This window comes from Manis pentadactyla, chromosome 4, assembly GCF_030020395.1.
Source record: "Manis pentadactyla isolate mManPen7 chromosome 4, mManPen7.hap1, whole genome shotgun sequence".
NCBI lineage: Eukaryota > Metazoa > Chordata > Mammalia > Pholidota > Manidae > Manis > Manis pentadactyla.
Window position 1 is genome coordinate 174,458,891 of NC_080022.1, and position 25,344 is coordinate 174,484,234.

Consider the following 25,344-nt stretch of genomic DNA (forward strand, 5'->3'; position numbering starts at 1 on the left):
ATGCTGATCTTGACACTCAGTGCAGCTTGATTTGACCCGGTGTTCAAGACTCAGAAACATTTAAAATCTTGCTTGGATCATTTTTTGTATGTCTCCTTCCTAGACTGGTGCCACCCACTGCCTTGATCACTGCTCTTTTGCTGCAGAAATTGGGGTTAATCTTTAAAATGGAATAAGCCAGACAGCTTTGTGGCCCAACAGTGGAGATTCCCATTCTGTCTGACAGAGATTCTGGCATCTAGACACTTTGGAAAGCAGGTTCTTCACTGCTCCCAACCTCCACTTTTTCTCACTGACCAGAGAATCTGGATTTTTGTCCCCCAAACATCAAGAGCACTTTGTCAAATGCCAACTGAGACCAGCTCTGCGCACCCTGCCCTCGACGCAGTTTCCGGTATAGAAAGGGGGCTCCATTTTCCCTCTCCGCTGTGGTTAAGGGACCCTCCCCAGGTCTCCCTTTGCCCGGCAGCAGTGTCCCCTCAGCCATTAGACGTAGCCTCCCCGCCCATGGAGAGCGCCCATGCCCTTCCCGCAGGGTCCCGGATCTGGGGCAGAGAGACCCGCGTCCGGCAGGCCGGGAGCAGACACCACTCGGCTTCCCCGCAGACTCCAGGCATCTCCCCGCTTCTACGTTCCCACCTCCTTGCTTCCGAGGAGAGAATCCTGCGTGTCCCCCCACCCCACCCGCAGTTACGGAAACTCCCTGGTTCCCGCCTCTGCAGGCACTAGAGGGTGAGGGGTTTTACTTTCCGCTGCCAAGTACCCTGGCGGGTGTCAGGTGAGCGCTCACCTGGGGCAGGTGGGCGGGGGTGATGTGGGCGGGGCAGAGGCGGGCCCGAGGCGAGGCCCCACCCTCTATGGGGCGGGGCGAGGCCGGCAGGGCCAATAGAGCGGGGGGCTCGCCACCCGGGGCTGGGGGGGGCCTGCGCTGCGCCCTCCCCCACCCGCCCCGCCCCTCCCGGGTTTAAGGCCCCGCGGGCAGCTGGTGGCGGCGCTGCAGGAGCTGAGCGGCGCGAGGAGATGCGCCTGGGCGCCGCGCCGCCGGCATCATGCACCCCCAGCTCGCGCTGGCCCTGGCTGCGCTCTGCCTGCTGGCGCTGCCCGCTGCCGCCGCCGCTGCCTACTTCGGGTCAGTGCCCGCCGCGCCCCGGCCCACCGGCCTCCCCCTCCTCGCGCTCCAGCCGGGCAAACTTTTCCCTTCCGCCGACCCCGGCTGATCGAGAACACAAACCTTAGCTCCGGCGGGGCGCAGCCCCACCTCGCCGGAGGAGTTCGCTCCCCAAGCTCGGTCTCTGGGTTCCCCGGCTCAGGCCCCCATCGCACCTTCCAACGTCCGACTCTGGTCCGCTTCGCCACCGCTTTTCTCACCCCATCCTATCCGAGACCCCCGCCCTGTCTCGGACCCCAGCCCACGCTCCCGGACTCTGCACAGGTCTCGGACCCTGGCCCCGGCGCGCCCTGGCCCTGCTGGTCCAGGAGTCTCTCCCGCGTTCGGATGCCCTCTCCTGATCCTCCCTCACTCGGCGCCCTGTCTGCCCCCGTCTGGGCTCTGTCCAGCCTCAGTCCTTGCTTCGGGCTCTCTCTCCACCCTCTATTTTCACCCTGCGGAACGTAGACCCGGAGAACTGGGTGGGGTGAGCGGTTTCCGGGGCCAGGGGAGGGGAGCCCTACAAGGGGAATGGAGCAACTTGCAGACCCTGGGGTGTCAGCTGGAGACGTGGGAGGGAGCCTTCCTCTTGGGGAACCCGACCAAATCTCAGGCCTGGAGTCGGGTGAATTCTCGGTAGAATGAAGAGAGAGTGAGAGGGGAGATCGTGTACATGATTGGAAAAGGAAGCTCAGAGTTGAGGCGACCCCTGGGGAGAGTGGGACGGGCGCGGGGAGTATTTGGGGCGCAAGTTACACGGCAATTAATTGGACTTGGGGTGGGAGGTGGGGACGTGGGTGCGGGGGTACTTTCCTGACTTCCACCCAAAGCTCACTCCAAATATCTAGTCTGTTACTTTAAATCTTGCCACTTGCTGTGATCTTCATCCCAAATCAGGGTGAGGTTTAGTCTGACTACAGCACAGGCAAGTAAACACATCAGGGACCTGCCAGAGACTGCTCTTAAGCACCTGTCAGGGCGGGGGTGTAAGGGTGTGAGAGGGTCCCCCCGGGCTGGAATAAGGGCTGTGGGCTCATTTCCAGGTCATGACCCCTGGTTAAAACGTGCTTTGGCTGTGGGCAATGGCCTTTCCTGAAATACATGGAATGAGGGTCAGCCCAGATGCTAGCTCTGAGCTCAGGTCGCTGGTGACCTGGGAAGACCACTCAGTGTCTGGGACTCAGTGATCCCTCTGGTACAACAAGGGGCTGAACTTGATATGTCTGAGCCCCAAATGCACATCATGAGCAGTACAAAAACATATTTGTTTCCCAATGATTTCAGGCTTGAAGGGACTGGTGTTGCCTCAGCAGGCAGGATATAATAGGGCACAGACCCTCGGTTCAGTCCTCAACACTGCTGCTTGCTAGCTGTGTGCTCTTGGCCAAGTCACTTAACCTTTCTGTGCCTAGGTTTCTCATCTATAAAGTGAAGACAATGTGTCTTTCATGTGAGGATTATGTGAGTTGCTACATGTAAATCACTTAGGACAGTGTCTAGCACATAGTAAATGCTCAGCTAATGCTGGTAATTATTATCATTAAGGAATCAGACACATTACCTTGATATCCCTGCCCAGCTGGAATGGAGAGGAAGAGGACAAATGGTGCCTAAATTCTCTGGGACAGCTCATTTCCACAGTTCTTTTGTTTGTTTGTGTTTTGGGGGTGAGAATGGAGCAAGGGCCAGGTGGGGTGGGAGGAGAGGTGCTCCAGGAGGCCTGGACCACCCTGGCTAGTGTGGTTGGAAGAGGAAGTTTGCAGCAGTGCACGGGGTTAGAATTTGAGGGTTGTGAGCAAGGGGGCAGCCCTGGCAATGAGAAAGGAGATGGTTGATTAGGCCTGAGTTAGAGCTGTGAGTGCTAGGGCCACCATTCCTGTGTCATGAACCCAACTGGGCAGAGCTGGCAAAGTATGTTCAAGCCACTACCACCCCAGTCTGGGGAACAGGACAAATATACTCAAAGAATAAGCTAAAATTGGGGCCTCCTGCTGTTACATATTTGGTCCAAGAGATTCTTGGGATTCAGCTAGAGTTTTCACTGAAGAAACCCTGCTATGACTCGGTCAGGCCAGGTTTTCCAGCTTCCCATCAGAATTTGCTCCCTGGAAGGAATCTGATATCAGTCACTCACACTGTAGTGAGAATAGAGGCAATGTGCATCTCCTTTCTCCAGGTCATTTGCATTTGAATCTCATTTCTAATTATAGTGTTTTGTCATCTTGATAAAAGAAAATTCAAGTGTCAGGAGAGCGGGGAAGGCCAATCTGCTTGGGGTCTTTGAAATCATAGAATCATAGAGTTGGAAGTGACCCCAGGAGGATCTCTGGTCCAAATCCTTGCTTCAAGCAGGTCATGTATTATTATTCCCATTTTTCAGATGAAGCAACCATCATCCCCAAACCCCAGTAAGCTGGCAACTGCTTCTCATGCTTTTGTATGAGCCTAGAGCCTTATTCTGTTTATGGTGATAATAACACAATAACTAGTATTGCAGTTTACAAATCACTTTCTCATACAGCCCCTCTCTCATCTGATCCACAGGGTCATTTTTGAGGTATATAGGATGTGTAGAAATAACTCCTAAAGGACACCAAGGATCTGAAAGTTTCAGCAACTCACCTAATGTCACACAGCAAATTAGTAGGAGAGGCAGGATAGAAACCAGGTCCTGCCTCCAGTCTGGGCTCTTTGCCCTACAAGGATCAGCCTCCAGAGCTAATGCCAGTTGACCACCTAAAAAGCAGCTGTTGCAGAGGAGCTGCAGAGGGTGAGTGGGTGGAGGGTAGCCCTACCCTGCTTGGTTGACTCTTAGACCCTCTTGGCTGTAGTGGGATGGGTGAGACTGCAACATTCATCTCTGCCCTCAGCAGTGTGACAGGATGCATTGGGCCCTGCTAGGGTGTCAGGTGGGCTCCTAGAGGATGGTATGCTGACAGTGGGATGGAAGGTAGGCCAGAAGCCAGGGGCCTGGGTTTGTCCTGGCTCTGGATCTCTCTCTGTGTTGTCCATGGTCAAGTCACTTGCCTCCAAGGTCTTTAGCACCTAGAGGTCTAAGATTCCCTAATCCTAACAGGCTGATCCTGGCCTGGAAGGTCTCAGATTACTCGAGAGCTCATATGTTGGCATGGATGGCTTGGGAATTTTGCAAACATTAGCTCTTGTGGTGTTTTATAAATGAATACACACTCTATATGTGATGAGCAAGGCACACGATAGGCCTTGCCATTCAAATCTAGTCTGTGGGTCAGTGGCTTTGTAACTAGTAATAGGTCCTGTGGATGCAACTTTTTAAATCATAGTTGATTTTGGTAGTGATTTTTAAGTGTGGGACCTCCATGCTGGCTGGATTTCTTTCCTCTCTAGGGACGGTACAGGGAAGTTTATGAAAGCACAGACTTTTTTTTTTTTTTTGGTATCATTAATCTACAGTTACAGAAAGAACATTATGTTTACTAGGTTCCCCCCTTCACCAAGTCCGCCCCACATACCCCTTCACAGTCACTGTCCATCTGTGTAGTAAGATGCTGTAAAATCACTACTTGTCTTCTCTTCTCTGTGTTGCAAAGCTCTCCCCGTGCCCCTCACGCACTATACATGCTAATCATAATGCCCTCTTTCTTTTTCCCCACCCTTATCCCTCCCTACCCACCCATCCTCCCCAGTCCCTTTCCCTTTGGTAACTATTAGTCCATTCTTGGGTTCTGTGATTCTGCCGCTGTTTTGTTCCTTCAGTTTTCCTTTGTTCTTATACTCCACCTATGAGTGAAATCATTTGGTACTTGTCCTTCTCTGCTTGGCTTATTTCACTGAGCATAATACCCGCTAGCTCCATCCATGTTGTTGCGAATGGTAGGATCTGTTTTTTTCTTATTCCATTGTGTATATGTACCACATCTTCTTTATCCATTCATCTACTGATGGACATTTAGGTTGCTTCCATATCTTGGCTATTGTAAACAGTGCAGCGATAAACATAGGGGTGCATCTGTCTTTTTCAAACTGGAGGAAAGCACAGACTTTTGAATCAGACCTGAGTTTGAACCCTGGCTTTGCCTCTTGCTAGCTGTGTGACTCTGGGTAAATGTTTTAATAACCTTGCTGGGTGGTGATAATACCCATTTTAAAGGCTGATGAAACAATGAAAGAGCCCAAAAGGTGCATGGCACATCCTAGGTGCTAATTTTAGGCTTGCTCTTGGTGGTTGTGGGTTTCTAACCAACTTCTTTCATGTTGAGGTGTCATCATTGTGAAGAAGCAAAACACAACCTTAATTCCTTTTTCCAAATCAATGTTACATGCACAAAATACATGCATTCTAAATGCACAGTGAGGGAGGGCTTCAACAAATACATACCCCTGTATAACCATCACCGTAATTACCATATGGAACACTTCCATCATCCCAAAGGATCCCTTATGCTCCTTTGCAGTGAGCTCTCCTGCACCAGCCCCAGGCTATCACCTCTCTGCTTTCTGTTACTATAGATTAGTTTTGCCCATTGTAGAAGTTCATATAAATGGAATCATATGGTATATAGACTTTTGTGTCTGAATTCTTTTGCTCAAGATAACATTTTGAGGATTCATCCATGGTGTTGCATATATTAGCAGCACATTCCTTTTAATTGCTGAGAAGTACTCCGTTATATAGATATACCATCATTTGTTTATTCATTCATCAGTTGATGGATATTTGGATTGTTTCCAGTTTGGGGTTCTTCCAAATAAAGCTGCTATAAGCATTCATGTACATGTCTTTTTGTGGACATATGTTTTTATTTCTCTCGGATAAATATCTAGGACTGGATAGTTGGATCCTATGTTACGTTTAACTTTCTAAGAAATGGCCAAATAGTATTCCAAAGTGGCTATTACACAGTAATGCATGAGGTTTACAATTACTCCACAGTCTTGTTAGTTATTGCCAGTATTAATTTTGACCATTTTAGTGAGTATGTATTTGTAAAAAATCTCATTTTTTTATCTGATCTTAATTTGCATTTTCCCATTCATGAATGATGTGTACATTTTTTGATGTGTGTGGTAATTATTTGAATATCTTTTTCACTGGATTGTTTGTCTTCTTATGAATTGTTAAGAATTCTTTATATATTTTGGATACAAGTCTTTTGTCAGAAAGTATTGGCAATATTTTGCACTGTCTGTGGCTTGCCTTTTCATTTGCTTACTGGAATCTTACAAAGAACAGAAGTTTTAAATTTTTATGAAGTACAATTTATCAACTTTATCTTATGTACTTTGTGCTTTTTATGTCCTACCCATGAAATCTCTCCCTATCCAGTGGTTAAAAAGATTTCCTCCTAGATTTTCTGCCAGAAGCTTTACAGTTCTAGCTTTTGCACATAGGCCTGTGACTCCTTTTGAATTAATTTGTGAGTATGGTGTGAGGTTAAAGGTCAAAGTTTATTGTTTTCCATGTGGGGGATATCCACTTGTTCTAACACCATTTGTTGAAAAGTTGATCCTTTATCCTTTATCATTTTTGTTGCAAATTAATTGATCCAATATGTGAGGGCCTATTTCTGGACTCTATTGTATTCCATTAATCTATATGCTTTATCTTTATGCCAATACCACACAGTCCTGATTACTGCAGCTATATAGTAAGTCTTGAAACCAAGTCCTATAGGTTCTCTAACTGTTCTTTTCCAAAATCATTTTGGTTATTCTAAGTCTTTTATATTTCCACATGAATTTTAGGATCAACTTGGCAGTGTCTGTTGGAAAGCCTGCTGGATTGACTTTCTCACAACATTGAGTCTACTGATTTACAAATAGGCCACATTTCTCTATTTTGGTGTTTTAGTTTCTTTCAGCAGTGTTTTATAATTTTCAGTCTGTAAGCTTTGCAAATATTAAAAAAAAACATTCCTAAGTGTTTCATTTATTTGGGTGGTATTTGTTTTTATTTTAAAACATTTTTAGTAATTGATTGGGTCTTGGGAGAAAAACAGGGTTGGAGGGAAGAAAGGGTAAAAGAAATTTTACTGCTTTGGGGTGGTGGATTGAAAACCAAACATCACTGATAAGAATCATTGTGTTTGGGGAAGGAATTCAGGCCGGCTTGTCCCTGGCTGAGTAACCACCCCCTCATCCCCCACCTACAGAGCTGGGCTCTAGAGTTGGGCTCAGGGTCAAACCAGCTTCCTTGGTGGAGGGTGGTGGAGTTTCTGAGGCTGAGGAGGGGGTGAAGCAGTTGAGGGGGTACTCCTGGGCTGCAATCTGCTAGGAGGGGAGGTCCTGGTGCCTTTAGGATTATGGGCTCATGTAGAAGTTGGGCTCAGGGGAAGGTGGACCAGATGCTGGGAGGGTAGCCCCAACCCTAGCATCAGGCTGAGCAGGATGGGGGGCAGCCCAAGGCCCTGCTATAGTGCAAGGAGCACTGGACTTGGAATCACACAGATAGGGCTCAACCTCCACCCAACCACTTATTAACTATCACCCGAGGCGAGTCAGCTATTCTGACCTCAGCTTTCCCATCTATAAACAGATTAATCTTCACCTGGTAAGGTTATTGTGATGGTTAAATAAATGCATATAGAAGTGCTGAAATGCTATCCATAAATAGGGAGTCCAAGAAATCTAGTGGTCTGTCTTAGAGCATCCCGTTAAAGAGCATCTTTGGTGACATCTGTTCCTTCCTCTCTTCATCTTTATCCCTGTCATTGTAGAATTTGAATCCTTTCTGTGCTCAGCATTTTATGTATATAGTCTCATTTAATCATTGTAACACCCCAAGAGGTAGGTGTTCCTATAATTATCCTCACTTACAGGTAAGTGGAGGAAAAGCTTAGAGAGGCCAAATGCCTTGCCCAAAGTCACACAGCTAGTGTTTGGCGGCACCGAGATTTGAATTCTAGTCTGCCAGAATCCAGAGCCAGCCTCTTCATCCCAGCCCCCTGCCGCCTGTTGAGCCCCAGCAGAGGTCTGCCCTCCTGAGCAGCTCTGATCCTCCAAGCCTTCCACTCTGTCTCCATGCCCTCCACTTGGTGTATGTAGGCGTCATATCCTGCACTGTGTATCTTAAACTCTTGGTTTGTTACCCACGTTTTCATGTGTTCATGTCTCCAATTCATGCATAGCTCCCTTTAGGCAGAGGTCTTGGGGCCCTGATGTTGGCTGACTCCCCCCGCCCAGTCCCTAGCATTGTCTCCTGATCCCCGGTGAATATCCGGGTGATAGCCCCTCTCCCTTTTGCTGACCCTTCCTCTCCCCCAGCATCTCCCTCTCTGCCCCATTCTGTTTGCTTTTCATCTTCTGCTTACACATGGCTCTTTTGAGTACATGCTGCCTTGCCTTGACCTGGCCTCTGTCACAATAGGACCTGGAAACAGCAGAGAGCAGAGACTTGCCCCCCTCGGACTCCAGAAGTCAGCCATACACTGCACGTGGCCTTCCGTGGGAATCCTAGCTGAGATGAGCTGGGGGGTCGGGAGCTGCCTCAAGCCCAGACCCCCCACTGGAGAGACGAAGACTGATGACGGAGGGCAGAGAGTCTCAGAGAGCCAGGAGACACTTAAAACCCCAGGTTCGGTCCGTTCCTGGAAAAACCAGATTCCTGGTTTCAGGGCAAGAGTGGGGAAGATCTGGCAGTTAAATCCCTTTGAGGCCAGATGGTTTCTGAATTCAAGAATTTACGAATCTATGGCAGATAATATAACACATATGCCACGTGTAACAGAACATGCTTAGCATGATCTCGGGTGGAAACCCATAATCAGACACTTCATTATTTCTGCAGGACGATGTCTACACCTTGGGATAAAGACCACAAATATCCTCGCTTTGATTTGGGTCAAGACTTGCTGCCATATGAGTTCACTGCAATTGTACCAAATATTTGTAGCTGTCCAAACTTTCTAGAGTTGGGAAATATGGATAAAAGTTTGTGAACCTATAGTACATTTTCAGCATGTGTCACCACTAGAGGTTGTGCAGGCTGAGTTTTAAAGGAAGGCTTGGGCCAAATTCTTGGCTGGTCCTCAATGGCTATCAAAGGGAGGCTCGGGCTGCCTGGGCACAGCTCGTCCCCAGGAACTGAGGTTCAGAGGGAACCAGCCAGGCTCTCCTGGCCCCCTGAGGGGCTGAGCCGGCCAGCTGGAGGAGTCGGGATCTGACTGACCATGGCCAGGTGGCCCTGAGATTTAGCAGCAGGGAGAGCACATGCCAGTGATCATAGCCTGAGGACCAGGCCCTCCCAGAGCCCGCAGGGCCCAGCTGGGGAAAGTTGTTGGGTGCCCCCTGCAGCCTGCAAGTGAGACAGGAGGGAGGCCAGTGGTGCGGGGGTGGGAGAGGCTGAGGGCCTGCCTGGAGCTATCCTCTCTGCCTGAGGCTGGACTGCTGAGGGATTTATGCAGCCAGCAGGTGTCTAGGAGCATCTGCTCAGGGTAGGGGACCTGGGCTGGGGTTAGGGACTTCAGGGGATGAGAAACCAGGACCTCTGCCAAGGGGCTACGTGGAAAGACTGTGCAGCCCTGAGGAGGAAGAAAAAAGCACCAACTTCATAGAACTAAGGGCATTACATCCACAAAAGTGGGAGAAGACAAAAAGGATGGTTAGACTAAGATGGGGCTGGCAAGTAACAAGGGCTTCCTGGAGGAGGCAGAGAAGCATCAGAGCATGCTAGAGCTGGATGGGTCACCAGCATCACCTTTCCCATTCCCTGCAGTTTGGAGTTAAGCATTGAAAAAGGCCATGGCTATGAAAGTCCAAGTGACACATGAGGGCTTTTGAGCCAGGGAGGGCACCCAGATAGGGGTTTCTGCAAGAAGGACACGCAGGTTGGACGAGTTAGCCGTGGCAGGAGGTCAGGGAGGAGACTGGCCTGGCCTGAGAGGAAGGCCCAGGACCATCCGAGGTGGGCAGGTGTTCTGGTCCTGCTCTGGAGGACTCTGCTCTAGTTCTGAGGAATTCCTTACCACAACCCCAGGGGCTGTCCTGGCCACTCTGGCCCTCCTGTGGCATACTCAGAGAGTGGCTCCTTGACCAGGTTTGGAGGTTCCTGCTATGCCTGGAGTGCAGGGGAGAGGTGTGGGCCACCCCTGGGACCAGCAGCGATCACAGACAAGGCATTCCCCAGAGACCTGGCTCTTCTAGGGCCCACAGCCCAGCTGGAGCCTGCCTGCCTGTGGGGAAGAGGGTGACCACTCAAGAGCCTGCAGTGCTGGTTAGGTGGTCAGCTGACCATAGTTAAATAACACGGCTGAAGTTACCTAGCCCGGGAGCCAGGGTCCCATGGTTGGGCAGAGCCGGGTGGGGTGTTCTCGCCACAACAAGATGCAGCCTCAGTGACTACTTGCCTTTCCCTGCAGTGCCCACCCTGTGCCTCCTAAACTAGTCTCCCCGGGGCCAGTGCTGGGCCTGTGAACCCAAGAAACTGGGGAAGCTTGTCATAAAGCTTCCGAACCCCCTTTTCTCTACCCTTCCCCTCTTCCTTCTCCTCACTTCAGGCTTCCCCTTTCTTTCAGTCTCTTCTTGATCCCAGACCTTCTCCTTTGTTCTTCCTTCTATCTAGTGAAGTATGTCCTCAGGCACTGGTCTATCAGACACTCACACCTTGGTATGAATAGGCAGGTCACTTCTCTGAGCCTTATTTCTGAGTTTTGGCTGAAAAGAAACTGAGTTTTAGACCAAGGAAAAGTAGTCTTTTAAACAAAGGGTGCTTTTCTCCCTTCAGCTGCCCAGGGGCCTGGAGGAGTCCTGACCAGGCTTCCTTCCCTTCAGACCTACTTGCCTTGTGTTCCTATCACCGTAGTCATTTGCTGTAATGGTGGTGGCTGACTTTGTTTCCCTGAAGTGTTACATTGAAACTGAAACCAGAAACCACCAGCCTTAAGAGAAGCAATCAAGAGACCCGGGACATAGTCCTAGCCCTGCCACTAACTGTGGGTCACATAAATATTATACAACATCCCAGGGCACCAGACAGGTCGACGCAGAGACCTGCATACTCAGCAAACCTCTTGCCCTCCTTCCTACCCCCAGAAGCCTCTGGGATACCTCCCAGGAGCCATCAAGGCAAAACCTCTGGACTGGGTGGTCTTGAAGGGCTTCTCCAGCCCTAAAATATAATGATTCAAATGGTATGCATTTGGACCCAGCCAGGTAACTGGGGGAGATGTTTATGATTCCAGACTTGTACAGGCTACGGATTCCTCTGCACAGGGGTGACTTTTGGGACCCTCCATGGCCACCATGCCACCTGATCCAGGCATGCCAGGGACAACGTTTTCCTCTCAGCCAGAGCCTGAGTCTGAATGGAGAGGGAGAGACAAGGAGGGAGGAAGGGGGAAGCATTTCCTCCCCAGATGTTGCATTAAATACCCAAGATTGTTGAGATGCAAAGCATGCTTGCTGTGCCGGCTGCTTGCTGCCCACGTACTTGTGAGCACATGTCTCGCCAGTGCCATCCTCAGCGGGCAGCCCAGGCTGTGCCTGCGAAACAGGACGTGGAGCTGTTCTTGGAGAGACAAAGCCCACAGCTGGGCCAGGCGCTTTGTCTCTGAGCTGGGGTGGAGTGGTAGACCAGGCTCTGGGGTGGGCTCTGACTGGGAGGTGACCAGGGGTTCAGTCCTTGAGGAGGTTCATGCGGTCCTGAGGTTAAGAGCTGGGAGGAAAGGAAGGCTGGAGCCAGGGGGCTCAAGGGGGGCCCAGAGAAGGAAGCAGTGACTGATCTTTGTTTATTTTGGTCTTCTGTGGGTGGACCTGGACCAGGATCTGGAAGCTCATGCTCAATAAAGCCCTATATATTTATATTTAAATTGAGTGAGTGAATGAAAGGAGGGGGCGGAGTTTGTTGGAGTGAAGGTAGGAAATGGTAAGTGCCGAATTTGTCAGGTGCCCGTTAAGGACATCTTCTGGGAGGGAGTGCAAGGTGACAGTGAATCTTTGAATTCATTGTTCAAAAGATGGAGGAAAGGATGTGTTCTTCAGCAGCCTAAACTGGAGCCCCTCAGCGTGACAGGGGGAGGGGACAGAAGCCTGGGGTGGAACCACCCAGAGCCACGTGTCCTCTCCTCTTGGGCCACACACTATCCTTACTAACTCTCCTCTGCTGGGAGGAGGGGCGTGGTGGAGAGCAGGGTAGGGCTGAGGAGTATGTGTGTGTGTGTGCAGGGGGATTTAGTAAGGACCCGGGAGAGGTGGACTAAGACGTTTGAGATGAAAGCACAAAGGGAAAACTTACCATGCAAATGGCCCCGCACGGAAGCCTGTTATCAGGAGCATCTAATGGGGTTTGGCAGGGCCAAGGCCAATGCTCCAGGCAGCGCAAGGCTTTCCTGGTTCCCAGGCCCCTGCCTGCAGCTGGCATGGGCTCTGGTGCCAGGCACAGCTCCTGGCCCCTCCAGCTAAGGATCCAGACACACTGGCATGACCTGGTGCCCTGGGAAATGCCGGTCGTGTCCTGCACCACTCACCCACCTACATCCTGGGAGCGGCCTCCTCTGGAACCATCAGACCCTCTCAGGCAGAAACAGGGGTGGCGGTGGGGATGGAAGAACAGAGCCCAGGGCGCCCCCAGGTGATGGGAAATGCTCTACACCTGCCTGGTCTTCCCCAGCTAGCCAGGGGGGCTCTCTGGGAATTTCCTCCTGCTTCCTCTGCACCCCCAGGCTGCCCATGGTGGGTGGAATGGGACTGGCTAAGTTCTCACCAGATGGGGCTTGGAGTCCAGATCCGGGTCCCTGAGACCTGCTGATTGCTCCTCAGGGAAACGGTCTGGTTCAAAATTTTCTTCTCATTCCCCTGATCCTTGGGGCCCTGAATCCAAACTCCCTCTAGACTGAGTCCTTGAGGGCAAGAGTGTGACCCAGCAGCCAGCACAGCACCCTGCATATAGCAGGTGCTCAAGAAGGACCCTTATCTGGAGCTTACTATGGGCCAGGCGCTATGGTAAGAGCTTTACAAATGTTAACTCATTCAGCCCTCAGGACAGCTTTGTGAGGGAGGCACTGTGATTATCTGCAGTCTACAGACGAGGCACAAAGAGGTGAGGTGCCCTGGCCAAGGTAGCACAACTAGTAAGGGGTGGAGGTGGGATTTGAACCCAGGCTGTCTGGCTCTGGCCATGCTCTCCCACCTGTCATTCTGAATGATAGAGGAAATGAGCTTAGCGGGTGCGTAGATGTCCTAAGGTCACCAGTGAGCAAGGGCAGAAATCATCAGACCTGCACAGCCCTGAGGGCCCAGCGGCCTTGGGCCCCCTCTCTGCAGCAGGAGGCGGGTGGCTGTTCCAGGGTGAGCCCTATTTCTTCTCAGGGGTTGGCGGTTCCTGGGGTCCTGATGATGGTAGACCAAAGCAGTCTCCCCGGAGGCTTTCCCCAAGGCCTAGGAGAACCTTCTTTTGCTTCCTTCAAGGTCATCCTAGATAGGGCAGCTTTAGACAAAACTGTGGATGTCGTGAGCATTGGAGAGTGTGAAAGGGGGCAGGCAGAAAGGGCCAGGAGTGAGCAGAGGAGATCGGGGGGCTGGGGGCTCTGTGAGATGAAGCCCCAAGTTGACTCTTCCCACTACAAGAGCCAAGGCCCCCTGGGGAGTGGCTGGAGATGCTCCAGAAGCATCTTCTTGTGTGGAGGTGAAGTCTCCAGTCTTATTACTAAGCTAAGGGCCATGGGCCAAGGGTATGTGCATGAGAGCAGAGGGGCATGGATGGGGGCATGGAAGGGGGCAAAATGTAACCGGTCCCATGGCGTTTTTGCTTTCTCAATGGGAAAAGAGAGGCTGGAAGTCATCCCGGGGGGGCCCCACTGGAAGCCGGAATGGGAGAGACCAGCCGGGCCAAAGCAGGCACTTACCCAATGGGCGTGGGGTGGCCCCAAGTGGCCCAGGAGCCCTTTAGTCAGGCAGAAGCCTGAAGGAATACTTGTCCCCCAGCTCAGAAGAACAATTAGCAAGTTCTCAAATTATCCATCCTCGGCTTCCCAGTTCAGAACACTGGTGGACTTGCTTGGCTAATAGTATCTGACCTGACCATGGGGCAGTGTCTTTATTAAAACCCCCAAATTTGCCTGAATTCCTAAGACTGATGACATACACTTGATCTCTGGTTATTCATCTTACTCCATGGGGCTCAACTAACATGTGGGCAATTGAGATTCTGCAGAGGGACTGGTGGGTGGGGTTCTCAGGCCTGGGTGACAGAGTGTAGTTTCTTGAAGGGGAGGGCTCATGCCCACTGACCCTGGAATGGACTGGAACCTGCAACACCTGGAACACCTAGAATTCTTCTGAGGTCCAGGAAATCTTCCCCAGGAGAATCCATGAGATGGCTTGTGGAGCAGAGCTCATTAGCATCTGTTTAAGGAAGTAAGCGGAGGTGTTTTCTAAATTTGATGTCATGGCACTATTTCTTCAAAGGGAATCTGATCCCAAACTGTGACATAGAAAACAAATGAAAGGGAAGCTGGGTCCTGGAAGGTCTCGAGCTATCATCCTCAGCCCTGTGGAGGCCGCGAGGGAGCCTTCTCTGACTGCAGCCCTGGGCAGACCAGGGCCCAGTGTGGCCTGAGGCCTCTGTGCGGTTGGCTGCCTTTCCTGACCATTAATCGCTACTAAGTGTCATTACTGCTAATAAAATTAACCGACTTTATACTGGACTCCTGGGGCCATCAATCACACAGTCTGTTACAAGAAATTTTTAAAAACCTAGGTGCCTGTGGATAGGGGAAAGGGTGTTTGCTGAGCCTGGCACCCAAGTGCAGCCAAGGGCGTGCGGGTACTCTACATCGGTCAGAAGGTCATGCTCAGGGAGCCTTAGTTAGACGAGGCAAGTCCAAGCCTTCCACTGGACTGCAGACGGGAGTGCTTCCTGTTGTTCCCTGCTTGTTCTCTCCTCTGTCAATCAGCTGTTGCAAGGGAGTTCCACATTTCTGAAACACACGAACTGTGTGAGCAGAAGTTGTCCCTCACACCAGCCCCTGGTGTGGGGAGGAGGACATCTGGGGACTAGATGGCTAGTGCCCCCTCTGCTCCCCGCAGCCTCTGAGCTGCTGTCCGACCTGGAAGCCAGTCGGGGTGGGGCCTCCTCAGCTGGAGTAGACATCAGGTTCTGCTCTGGACCTGCCAAGGCTCAAGCTCTAAGGGTTTCCTGCCAGGCTGCAGGGAGGGGTTTGGGTATAGACTTGGTGGACTGGAAATTTACCCATTTGCCCCCAGATTAATGATTAACAGGTCCCTGCCCTCACCCTGTCTCGGAGGGGAGCCCAGGGCCAGGCTGGGCCAGGAGGAGCCTGATAGCATCTGTCTCCGCTCAGAGGTTTCGGAGATATGCTCCACACTGGGTTGGCTGCATCTGATGGATTGGGAATCTGTGGGCACTTTCTGGGGGCACCTGGGGCCTGGCCAGGACCCATGCTCTCCCTGAGGCAGAACGGGAGGGTGTGGCATCCAGCCAGATGTCCTGACTGGGTCAGGTGACTTTGAACCGGAGAGCCATGTCTTTGGTTCCGTGGGACATGGGACTCTCTGACCACTCGGGGCCTGGCCAGGGCTTGATGAGCAGCAGTGCTAAGTGCCACATCCAAGCAGGAGCTTAAAGAGCATTGCTTGGTTCCACCTTTGCTCTTTCACCTTGGCCATGGTCCAGAAAGGGGCTGCTTCCCCTAGCATGGATCCTGGAATGATGTATATGCCACCCACAGTGAGAGCCACCAGCATATGGGACAGCAAATATTTTGAACTAGGAGAGGCACCTCACAGAGAGCTTCTGGGGAGAGGGCGGGTGAGCTCTAATTCTAGTCCCCGTCTTGCTGCTGATGGGCTTTATGACTTGGACCACTCACTGCCTCTTCATAAAACCTTTGTTTCCTGGTCTGGACAAAGGGAAGACTGTCCAGGATAGAGAGTAACACATCTTGCAAGGGGAAAGGATTTGGAGAAACTCCAGCTAGCAGGAAGGTGACCCAGCATGCCCCAGGCACCACGGTTGGTACTTTTCACATAATCCTCCCAGCTGCCCTAGCAGGTCGAGGTTATCACTCTTTCCAGAGCCGAGAACCAAGGCTTCACGGGGATGCGGCTGGGAAGTGGCTGTCAGCTTCAGATTTGGGAGCCTGACTCCAGAATCCGTGGACTTCAGAACAAGGAGTCTGGGGCTGAGGGCCTGATGGAAAATCAGCTCCTTTCCCTTTGTTCGCCCATCTGCCAGTCCATCTGCCCATCCACCCATCCTCTTCTTTCCTTCCTTCCCTCCTTCCATCCTTCCAGGTATTCCCCAAGCATCTCTTTGTAACAGGTATCGAGTGGCCAGATGAAGACGTATTTGGGAATTATGGAAACAGGTCAAGGTGGCCTGAGATTACTTGGGTGGCAACGTAGTGTAAGGGAGGGAGGGCTGTCAGGGGACTGGCCACGTGCCTGCCCGACATCAGCTGCCTCTGCTGCACCCCCTGAGGCACATGACTCCGTCTCCAGGGAGCAGCCAACACTACATGCAGCATTTCCCAAACTCCCCTGATCATAGAAGCTGTCCAGGGAATGTGGTAAATATACAGATTCCCAGGCTCCACTCCAGACCAATAGAATCAGAAATACCAAATGTGGATCCGTGGAATCTGGATTTTTAGTAATAACCCCAGATGATTTTTATGATTGGGCAAGTTTGAGAAATGGAGGTCGGGGGTGGTAAGAAGAGCAGAGACCTTGGCATCTGGAAAACTCGTGTTTGACATCCCGCACCAACCCTTGTTATGAGCTCCTTGGTTCCCTACTCTGTAAAATGGGGACATAACCCCCAGGGGGCAAACCTGCCTCCAGCAGGGCAGTAAAGACCCCCAAGGGTCGCTCACTTGTCTCCCTCCTCTCGATCTTTCTAGCCTGACCGGGAGGGAGGTCCTGACGCCCTTTCCAGGACCGGGCGCTGCTGGGGCCCCAGCCCGGGGCGGGGCCCACCTGAAGCAGTGTGATCTGCTCAAGCTGTCGCGCCGGCAGAAGCAGCTGTGCCGGCGGGAGCCTGGCCTGGCCGAGACCCTGCAGGATGCCGCGCACCTCAGCCTGTTGGAGTGTCAGTTCCAGTTCCGGCAGGAACGCTGGAACTGCAGCCTGGAGGGGAGGACAGGACTGCTCAAGAGAGGTAGGGAGGGGGGCAGGGGGAGGAGAGAAGGTATGAGACACAAGGAGAAAGCCGCCCTTTCTGCTCCCCTGGCCCCTGTGCAGGCCACACTGCCCTTGCAAACCCAGCACAGTCCTGAGTGAGAAGAGTCTGGGAGTTAATGAGGCCCAGCCTTCCCCTCACTTTTTAGGGAGAGAAAGAGCAAGGTGACTCAGGAGAATAGGCAGCACATCCCATCCCGGAGGAGCCCACAGATGAGATGGGTGGTCCGCCAGTCCCCTCTAGCAGCCTCCTCCACACACACACACACACGTGCATGCGCAAAACAAGGTGCAAGAACATACAAGGATGGAAGGCAGTCTTCCAAACAGCACCAGACAGGCCGAATTCATTGTTCACTCAGCATCTGTTTCTTTGTTCACCACATCCATTGCTCCATCATTCCCTCCTCCCATTCCCGCCGCCTTCTTCTCTTCCTCCCTGCATCCCTCCAGGCCTCCAAGGCCATTCTTTCACTAAGCATGTGGTTAGGCTTGCAGGGGACGGGGCTGGGCACGGTGCTGGTGATACAGAGCCAAATAAGACCCCATCTGCCCTAGGGAAGCCTACAGGCCTGCAGCCTGAGGGGGAAACAGGTCATCCTGCAACTCAATCACCAAGCAGCAAGGGCTTTTACAAAAAGGCACTGGTGGTAATAGGAGCAGCCAGCCCCCTTCTAGGCCAGCTGCTCTCTGTGGCTAGGGAGGGTGTGGGGTGGGGCTGATACCATCGTGCCCACCAGGGTCACCAGCCCCCAAAGTACACGGGATAGCAGGCAGGGGGAGAACAGGTTTGGGCTATGCCCCAACAGTGCACAGTAGCAAAAGTTCTAGATGTGGGTGGGGTGGTTATTCTGGGACTACTCAGGCAGGAGACCTAAAGTCACTCTACCATTGGGTCTACTCCACAGTAGGTCACAGGGAATAACATCTGAGAGGTATCATGAGGCACAGGATGCCACAGGGCATATTTCAGGCATCAGGGGCCCCAGAAACGTATTGGTCCAATTTGCTCACACATTGATTTGGAGTCAAGATCAGTGGTTTAGCTCCAGCTCTGTCCCTTGCCAGGGGTCTGTGTCCTTTCTCTGGGCATCTCAGTGTCCTCATCTGTTCAGTAGAGGCAGTAACCCCTGTCCTGCCACCCTGGAACTCCTGGCAAAGACTTCATAGTGAATTTGAACATTTCATTTAAGCAACAACTTGCAGCCAGAGTTTAAGGGGCAGGTGACGGGAAGTTACCCCGAGCTGTGTCCACATGCCCCTCTTCTGGCTCACCTCAGTTCCCCCAGTGCCCCATTCTGCCCTCAGAGAGCACCAGGCGGCATCTGAGCCCACTCTCCTCCTCCCTTCCGGACCCCCCTGCCTGGCCCAGGTTTCAAGGAGACGGCCTTCCTGTATGCAGTGTCCTCGGCGGCGCTCACCCACACTCTGGCCCGGGCCTGCAGCGCTGGGCGCATGGAGCGCTGCACCTGTGATGACTCTCCGGGCCTAGAGAGCCGGCAGGCCTGGCAGTGGGGTGTGTGTGGTGACAACCTCAAGTACAGCACCAAGTTCCTGAGCAACTTCCTGGGGCCCAAGAGAGGGAGCAAAGATCTGAGGGCACGAGCAGATGCTCACAACACTCATGTGGGCATCAAGGTGAGCATCTTCCTGGGCAGCCCAAAGCCCTTCCCCAGCCAGGGAACATTTTACAGATGGGGAGATGGAGGAGGACCAGAGTGGGAAAGGGACCTGGCATAGGACACACAGTAGTGGGAGGGCTGGAGGACAAAACTATCTAGGTCTATCAGGACGAGAAGGCTGGGGGATGCTAGGGTTCTAGTTCTTTAGGAAATCGAGTTCTGTGTCCTGTGTTCTCATCCCTGTGTTGGTGTGAACCAGGGCTGCTGTGTTCAGTTGTACAAGCTGTCTACTGCACAAGAACTCCATTGCCAAGGGAAGGATCCAGCCCACACTGCTGTCACCAAGGTGTGCACATTGGCACAGGGCTGCTTCTGCCCAGTGGAGGAGGGACTTGGGCTAGTGTGCACGAAGGAGCCACGTGGGCTAGCTGGAGCCCTGTTTGCCCTGGTCATGTGAACCGTCCCCATCTCTCTCCCATCCTCCCGCCACTCCCCTACCAGGGTTGGAGTTCTGGAGGCAGGCTGGGGCTGTAGGCTCTGGGCCTCTGACCACACTTCCATTCTGCCTCTCCTCTCAGGCCGTGAAGAGTGGCCTCAGGACCACGTGTAAGTGCCACGGTGTGTCAGGCTCCTGCTCTGTGCGCACCTGCTGGAAGCAGCTCTCCCCGTTCCGCGAGACAGGCCAGGTGCTGAAGCTGCGCTATGACTCAGCCGTCAAGGTGTCCAGTGCCACCAATGAGGCCTTGGGCCGCCTGGAGCTGTGGGCACCCTCCAGGCTTGGCAGCCCCTCCAAGGGCCTTGCCCCGCGGCCTGGGGACCTCGTCTACATGGAGGACTCGCCCAGTTTCTGCCGGCCCAGCAAGTACTCGCCGGGCACAGGGGGCAGGGTGTGCTCCCGGGAGGCCAGCTGCAGCAGCCTCTGCTGCGGGCGGGGCTATGACACCCAGAGCCGCCTGGTGGCCTTCTCCTGCCACTGCCAGGTGCAGTGGTGCTGCTATGTGGAGTGCCAGCAGTGTGTGCAGGAAGAGCTCGTGTACACCTGTAAGCACTAGGCTCACTGCCTGCGCGCCCTCTGGGGATGGCCAGGAGCTCCCACGGTGCCCGGCCACCTGGAAGCCACCCAGCGGTCCAGCCAGCGCCTGGCAGGCACACACAGTGTGCACGAGCTCACCAGTATGTGCCAGTGTAGACACTCCTCCCTCCACTGGGCCTGAGCAGCCTTCTCCTCCCTCAATACTCAGCAAAGAGAAGTTCAGGCCCCACCCCCAAGCCTGAGGGTCCCCAGCCTTGTTGAGGACTTGGAGCAGGAGGGCAGTGGGAAAGGATGTGAAGGAGGACAGGGAGACCAAGAGGAGGGCAGGACTGAAGCTTTGGAGGAGGAGAGAGGGTTTATCCTGCCGTCTCAGTTCCTGGGCTGAGAGGCCTGGGGACAGCCGGATGCCAGGAGGCGAGCCGCTGGGCCGGGAAGACCCGGGAGGCAGGGCTGGCTGGAAGCAAAGGCTGGCATCTGGCTGGAATGGGTCCGTCTGGCCCTCAGGCCCTGCTCAGACTGCAGTGAGCCCGGGGGGCCGTATGTCTTCACTACCCCTGTGGTTTTGCTGTGCTAAAGAAGCGGCCAAAGGCCAAGTGATAGGAGCTGTTTCTTCGGAGAAAGGAAGGCTTTCTGGGCTTGAGGGGACCCAACTCAGATACGTGCCCAGGAGCCCTGTGTCCTTGATTTGCTTTATAAAATAGGCCTGCAATGAGGCCTCATGCTTGTCTTGAGAGCTGAGTTACCCACCCCCACCCCCTCTGCTCAGTAAGAGCAGCAGGGATGCAAGGCCAGCAGGGAGAGCTGGTCCCCCGGGTGGGGCTCAGATGGTGCACCGAGGTTGCTCAGGGAGACGGTGACCCCACACCTACTTCCCTCATTTACCCTGGGACACGGAACCTTTAGTCCGTCCCGGGAGAGGGTGACAGGAGCTCAGTTTCTCAGCCTGCTTTGGTCAACTGCCCGTGGCTGCAGTCCACCTGTGCGGTGAGGCCCTGACGCGGCTGACATTCGTGATACAGGAGAGATGGTTTCTGAGTTCTGATGCTGGTTACGTTTCTACTCTTACAGCTACTCACCTAATTAGGTTTTGTGCCCTGGTGGGAGGTATTGGTGCAGGAAAGCCTTTGCTAAGCCTAGCTCCTTGGGGACCCCTTCATTTACTAATGGCCCCTGTCTTTGGTTCTTAACTGAGGAATAGAAGTGACTTTGCTCTGATCCTGTGGACATTTCCAGGGTCACCTCCTAAGCCCTGTGTGGGAGGAGGAAAGAGAAACTGGAATGGACACACACATATGCACCCCTTAGGCCTGCCAGGCTGAGGGTTCCTGTCTAGTGGCACACACCTCTCTGGTTCAGGACCAAGGGGTCAGTGGCAGGGGTCACTCTGCTGGAGGCTGCATGCTTCCCCGGCGCAGGGCCCAATGTCAGCCAGGGGGAGGTGCCCTCCTTCGGGAAGCCCTTGGCCACTTTGCCTGTCCTGCCGCACCCTCCGTCAGCTTCCTTTCTCCCTGAGCCCAGAGGTGCTGACCCTCTGCTGAAACAGGAAGCTTCTGAGTTAGCTGAATGCTCAGAAGCCATCGTGCATGCCCCAGGAAGAAGCCCCTGGGGCTCCCTGAGACCTCCAAGGGGTAGGAGGCATTGCCCGGCCTTAGGCGGATCAGGGAAGCCTGGGAGGTGCTGGAAGGATTTTTGGCTGCAGAGACCGATGAGAAACCAAACGGACCTGAGGGCCCCCCCCCAGACTGGCTTTGCTGACCCAAGCGGTTGGCCCACATCTTGGCAAGAAGAGCAGAAAGGAAAGAGGGCTGGTTTTCTAGTTTCTTCCACTCTCCCACCACATGGAGACTTCCTCTCTGCCAGCCTGATCCATCTTGCTCCGTACACCTGGCTCAGCCCCAGGCATGAGGTGGTGGAGGCCTCACTGGCAAGAAGAAGGGACCTCATCTGCCAACATGCCATCTTTGCCTCAGCTTCATGGCCACCAGTGCTGGGGCTGAAGGAGGATAAAGGGCCGGCTCTGAGGGCCCCTTGGCCTGCGGGGTCCTCCCTGTCCAGTCCTCTCCCTCTCTCCTCTTCCTTGCTCCCACCCCTATTGCCCACAAAGGTCCACCTCAGCCCTGCTAGGGCCCCTGAGGACCAGTGACCACAAACCCTTCTATTCTACAACTTAAAGGGAAAGACTCACAGGGTATTTTTTTTTTTTTTGTCTACCTCACATATATAGTTTTTAGGGCAAAAGAGTATAATTTATATAGCTAAGATATATGAGAAAATAATTTATCTTATTTATATAGTTTCTATATTTCACGCACAGCACCTGTGGGTTTTGGGTGTCTTGCCAGAAGCCGTCTGTCTGGGCCCCCACTGAGCTGGACACCAAGTGGCCAGGGAGGGTGTCTCGTAGGCTCCTGTGTCCCACAGCCGGGGCTGTCTTGAGGCTGGTGAGAAGGCGTCGCCTCTGTGCAGAAGCCCTGGGGCGCTTAATCCAGATCTGCCTTGTGAAGTCTTTGTAAATTCTCTGCTCTCCTGGGTCCCAGGCCCCTCTTCTGCCCTGGCCAAACTGTCCTGCTCACAATAATAATGACAACAGAGGTGACCACACCTTGCATTTGCAAAGCACTTTCAATCTTCAGAAACACTTTTGTCCTTTAATCCCACTCGATTTCCCCACCGTCCTTGTGAGGTTGGTGGGGCCACATTACTATGCCCACCCGCCTGGTATATAGATGCGGCCCAGAGAAGGAGGGCTCTGCTCAAAGTCACACTAAAAAGGTTCATTCAATGATATTAAGTGAGTTTCTACGTAGGCTACCTGACTTCCCCTGACCTGGGAGCCCCAGGCTACACCCTGGGCACACCCTGAGCCCAAGAAACCAGGGAAGTGGCTGCTTCCGGGGCTGTGTGTGAGCCTGGCCTTTTGGGTCTGGATGCAAGTCAGCATTCCTCCAAGTGGGGTCCTGTGTGTTAGGGGCTGGGACTGCCATGGAGCCCTGGAGAGATGTGGCCCCCTGGAGGCCACGCCAGGGGCTCCACCATCCGGCCCTCGCTCCTGCTGCCCACACTGCCCACAGATGGGTTCTGTTTGCTCTCATTTGTGTTTTTCTTTTAAAGATGTGTTGCTTTCCATTGGATTTCTGGCCTGTCTTATAAAATCAGCTGTGTTGGCAAACTGGGCCTACAGCCCACAGTCAGGCAGTTAATCCTCTCCGGACGCATGGGGGCTCCCCAGTTTGCTGAGTACCCTCCACCTCAGCCCACCTCACTTACGGACATTCCTGCCCGGCTCTTAGGGGCACATCGTGTCTGTCCCCAGGTCCACATAAACCAAGCTTCCTTGGTTCGTCCATTGCCTGGCAGACAGACTGACAGACAGACTCATGTCAGCCCTAAAGATTATTTCTTGCTGTCCAGTTTCCTTTGTCAACAACCATGAACTTCAAATTATTTTTGTCTCAGCCATTTAAAAATTATAATGGGAACTAGCGTATATCAAGCACCTGTTGTGTCCAACCATTCAATCAACAATTATTTAGGGAGCACCTACTGAGCTCCAGGCGCCTCTCTGGGTGCTGGGGGGCAGCAGTGGGCAACACCAGTTCCTGCCCCATGGGCTGACTCTCTAGTCAGGGAGAGATACAGCAAACAGCAAACCAATAAACTACATGTCAGCTATTTGTACCTATTTTGTCTTGATTTATTGCATTAACCCTGTACATTGGACACAACCAGTGAAGGCTCCTGAATGCCAGTAGGAAGCAGTGATGTCAGGATTTAAACAGATCTGCTGGCCTCCAAAGTATGGGTTTTTTCCCTCTCGGTACAGCTGCTTCCCCTCAGATAGATCACCCCCTTTTCTGGATTCTGGGTAAAATAAGGCCTAGAAGAAGGAAGTAACCCATTCAAAATTACATACCAGTATAGCCAGACCAGACTGGAGGTCCCCTCCCAGTGTTAATAAATATTTCTAGTGCCCTCATCCAATGGCCAGCAACTTGGTTTGGGGTTGGGGGTAAGGTAAGACCAAGCAGGAGCCTTTAGGGACTTGCGGTCCAACGTGCAATGGTATGGGTCACTTACAGGTCAGTCCTGGAGTCCCTCCTCTGGCCACACTGCCTTCCCAGCATGCTTTGGGAAGTGCCTGTCCTCAGTCACCACAGCTCTGCAGGTCTCATGGGGGAGGAGGCCCCTTACTGCGCAAAGGCAGCAGGGAGCTTGGCAGTTGCCCTGCCCCAGCATCCCAGTCCTGCTGAGAGCCACACGGGGCCCCAGGGAGGGAGGCGGAGGGAGGTCCACAGCCCAGGTGTGAGAGTACCAACATTTCCACCTGCACACCAGTGCTATCACGTTCCTGCCGCTCGGTGTTCTTGCCCCAAGACCAGCTGATGCTGGAAAGTGACGGATGTGTCCACATGCAGCAGCAGGCTCTGCGTACCAAGGGATTTCTCGCCTTTTTTGTCACTTGAGCCTCACAAAGCAGGCACCCTTCTTCCCTTTTTACAGATAGGGCAAATGAGGCACCAAATAGGTAAGTGGCACACTGAAGTCCACAGGACTAGGAAGCCAACCCAGGGCTTTGCCTCCAAACACTATGTTTTCCTACTGTACACTGCCGTGTGCCTCCCCTCACCCCAATCAGAGCCTTTCCTTGCTTTTGCCCATTAACCGGCTCCCAGATAGACCCTCAGGCCACTTCACCCTTGGCTGCGGGCCCACCACTATACCTCAGCTGCCGCTGAGATGGTCGCTAGTGGCACCTTACCTATGGTAACCCTCCTTTTAAAAACATTTAGCCATGTTTGCTCTTCCTCTGTCTCTCCATATATATACACTTATTTTGTGGCACCATTTATGAGATTGTAGACACCAAGACATTTAAATACGTCATCACGTATCTCCGAAAAACAGGAACATTATCCAAAAGAATCCTAAGCTCACCATCACATCCAAGAGATTTAACATGGACGTGATATAATCTACCACACATTTCCTATTCAAACTTGCCCAGTTGTCCCTCAAAAGGTCCTTGAAACTTTTTTCCTGATCCAGGATGCAGTCAAGAATCAGGCATCGCATCTTGTTGTCAGGTCCCTCTAGCCTCCTTAATCTAGAAGAGTCTCCTTGTGGCTTTCATGACACTGATATTTTGAAGTGTTCAAGCAGGACGTCTTGTAGAACGTTTCTTGACTGAGATTTGTCTGTTTCCTTACGATTAGTTTCTGGTTAAGCATTCTGGCAAGAAGTCCTCATGGGTGATGCGGGTCCTCTGTGCACACTGTGAGGAGCTGTTGGGTGTCAGTTTGTCAACATCACCAGTGATACTGAATTTCATCACTTGGTTGCGGTGGTTTCCACCAGTTTGCTGCTGTAAAGTTGCCCTTTTCCCTTTGTGATTCGTGATTTGTCTGTGGGGTAATGTTTTGAGACTGGAA

At 52.7% G+C, this 25,344-nt stretch overlaps 1 protein-coding gene across 1 annotated transcript; it reads left to right on the top strand.

The window, feature by feature from the left end:
* Positions 1-1,014: 1,014 nt before the first annotated feature.
* Positions 1,015-23,549, top strand: WNT9B (Wnt family member 9B). Its single transcript, XM_036899933.2, has 4 exons — positions 1,015-1,129; positions 16,984-17,240; positions 18,633-18,898; positions 19,461-23,549. The coding sequence occupies exons 1-4, from the start codon at positions 1,050-1,052 to the stop codon at positions 19,932-19,934; spliced, it is 1,077 nt and encodes a 358-aa protein (XP_036755828.1). The 5' UTR covers positions 1,015-1,049; the 3' UTR covers positions 19,935-23,549.
* Positions 23,550-25,344: the final 1,795 nt, after the last annotated feature.

Coding starts and splice junctions, on each gene's coding strand:
- WNT9B (XM_036899933.2), top strand. CDS start 1,050: ATGCACCCCCAGCTCGCGCTGGCCCTGGCTGCGCTCTGCCTGCTGGCG. Junction 1,130..16,983: donor GCCGCCGCTGCCTACTTCGG/GTCAGTGCCCGC, acceptor CGATCTTTCTAG/CCTGACCGGGAGGGAGGTCC. Junction 17,241..18,632: donor GACAGGACTGCTCAAGAGAG/GTAGGGAGGGGG, acceptor TGCCTGGCCCAG/GTTTCAAGGAGACGGCCTTC.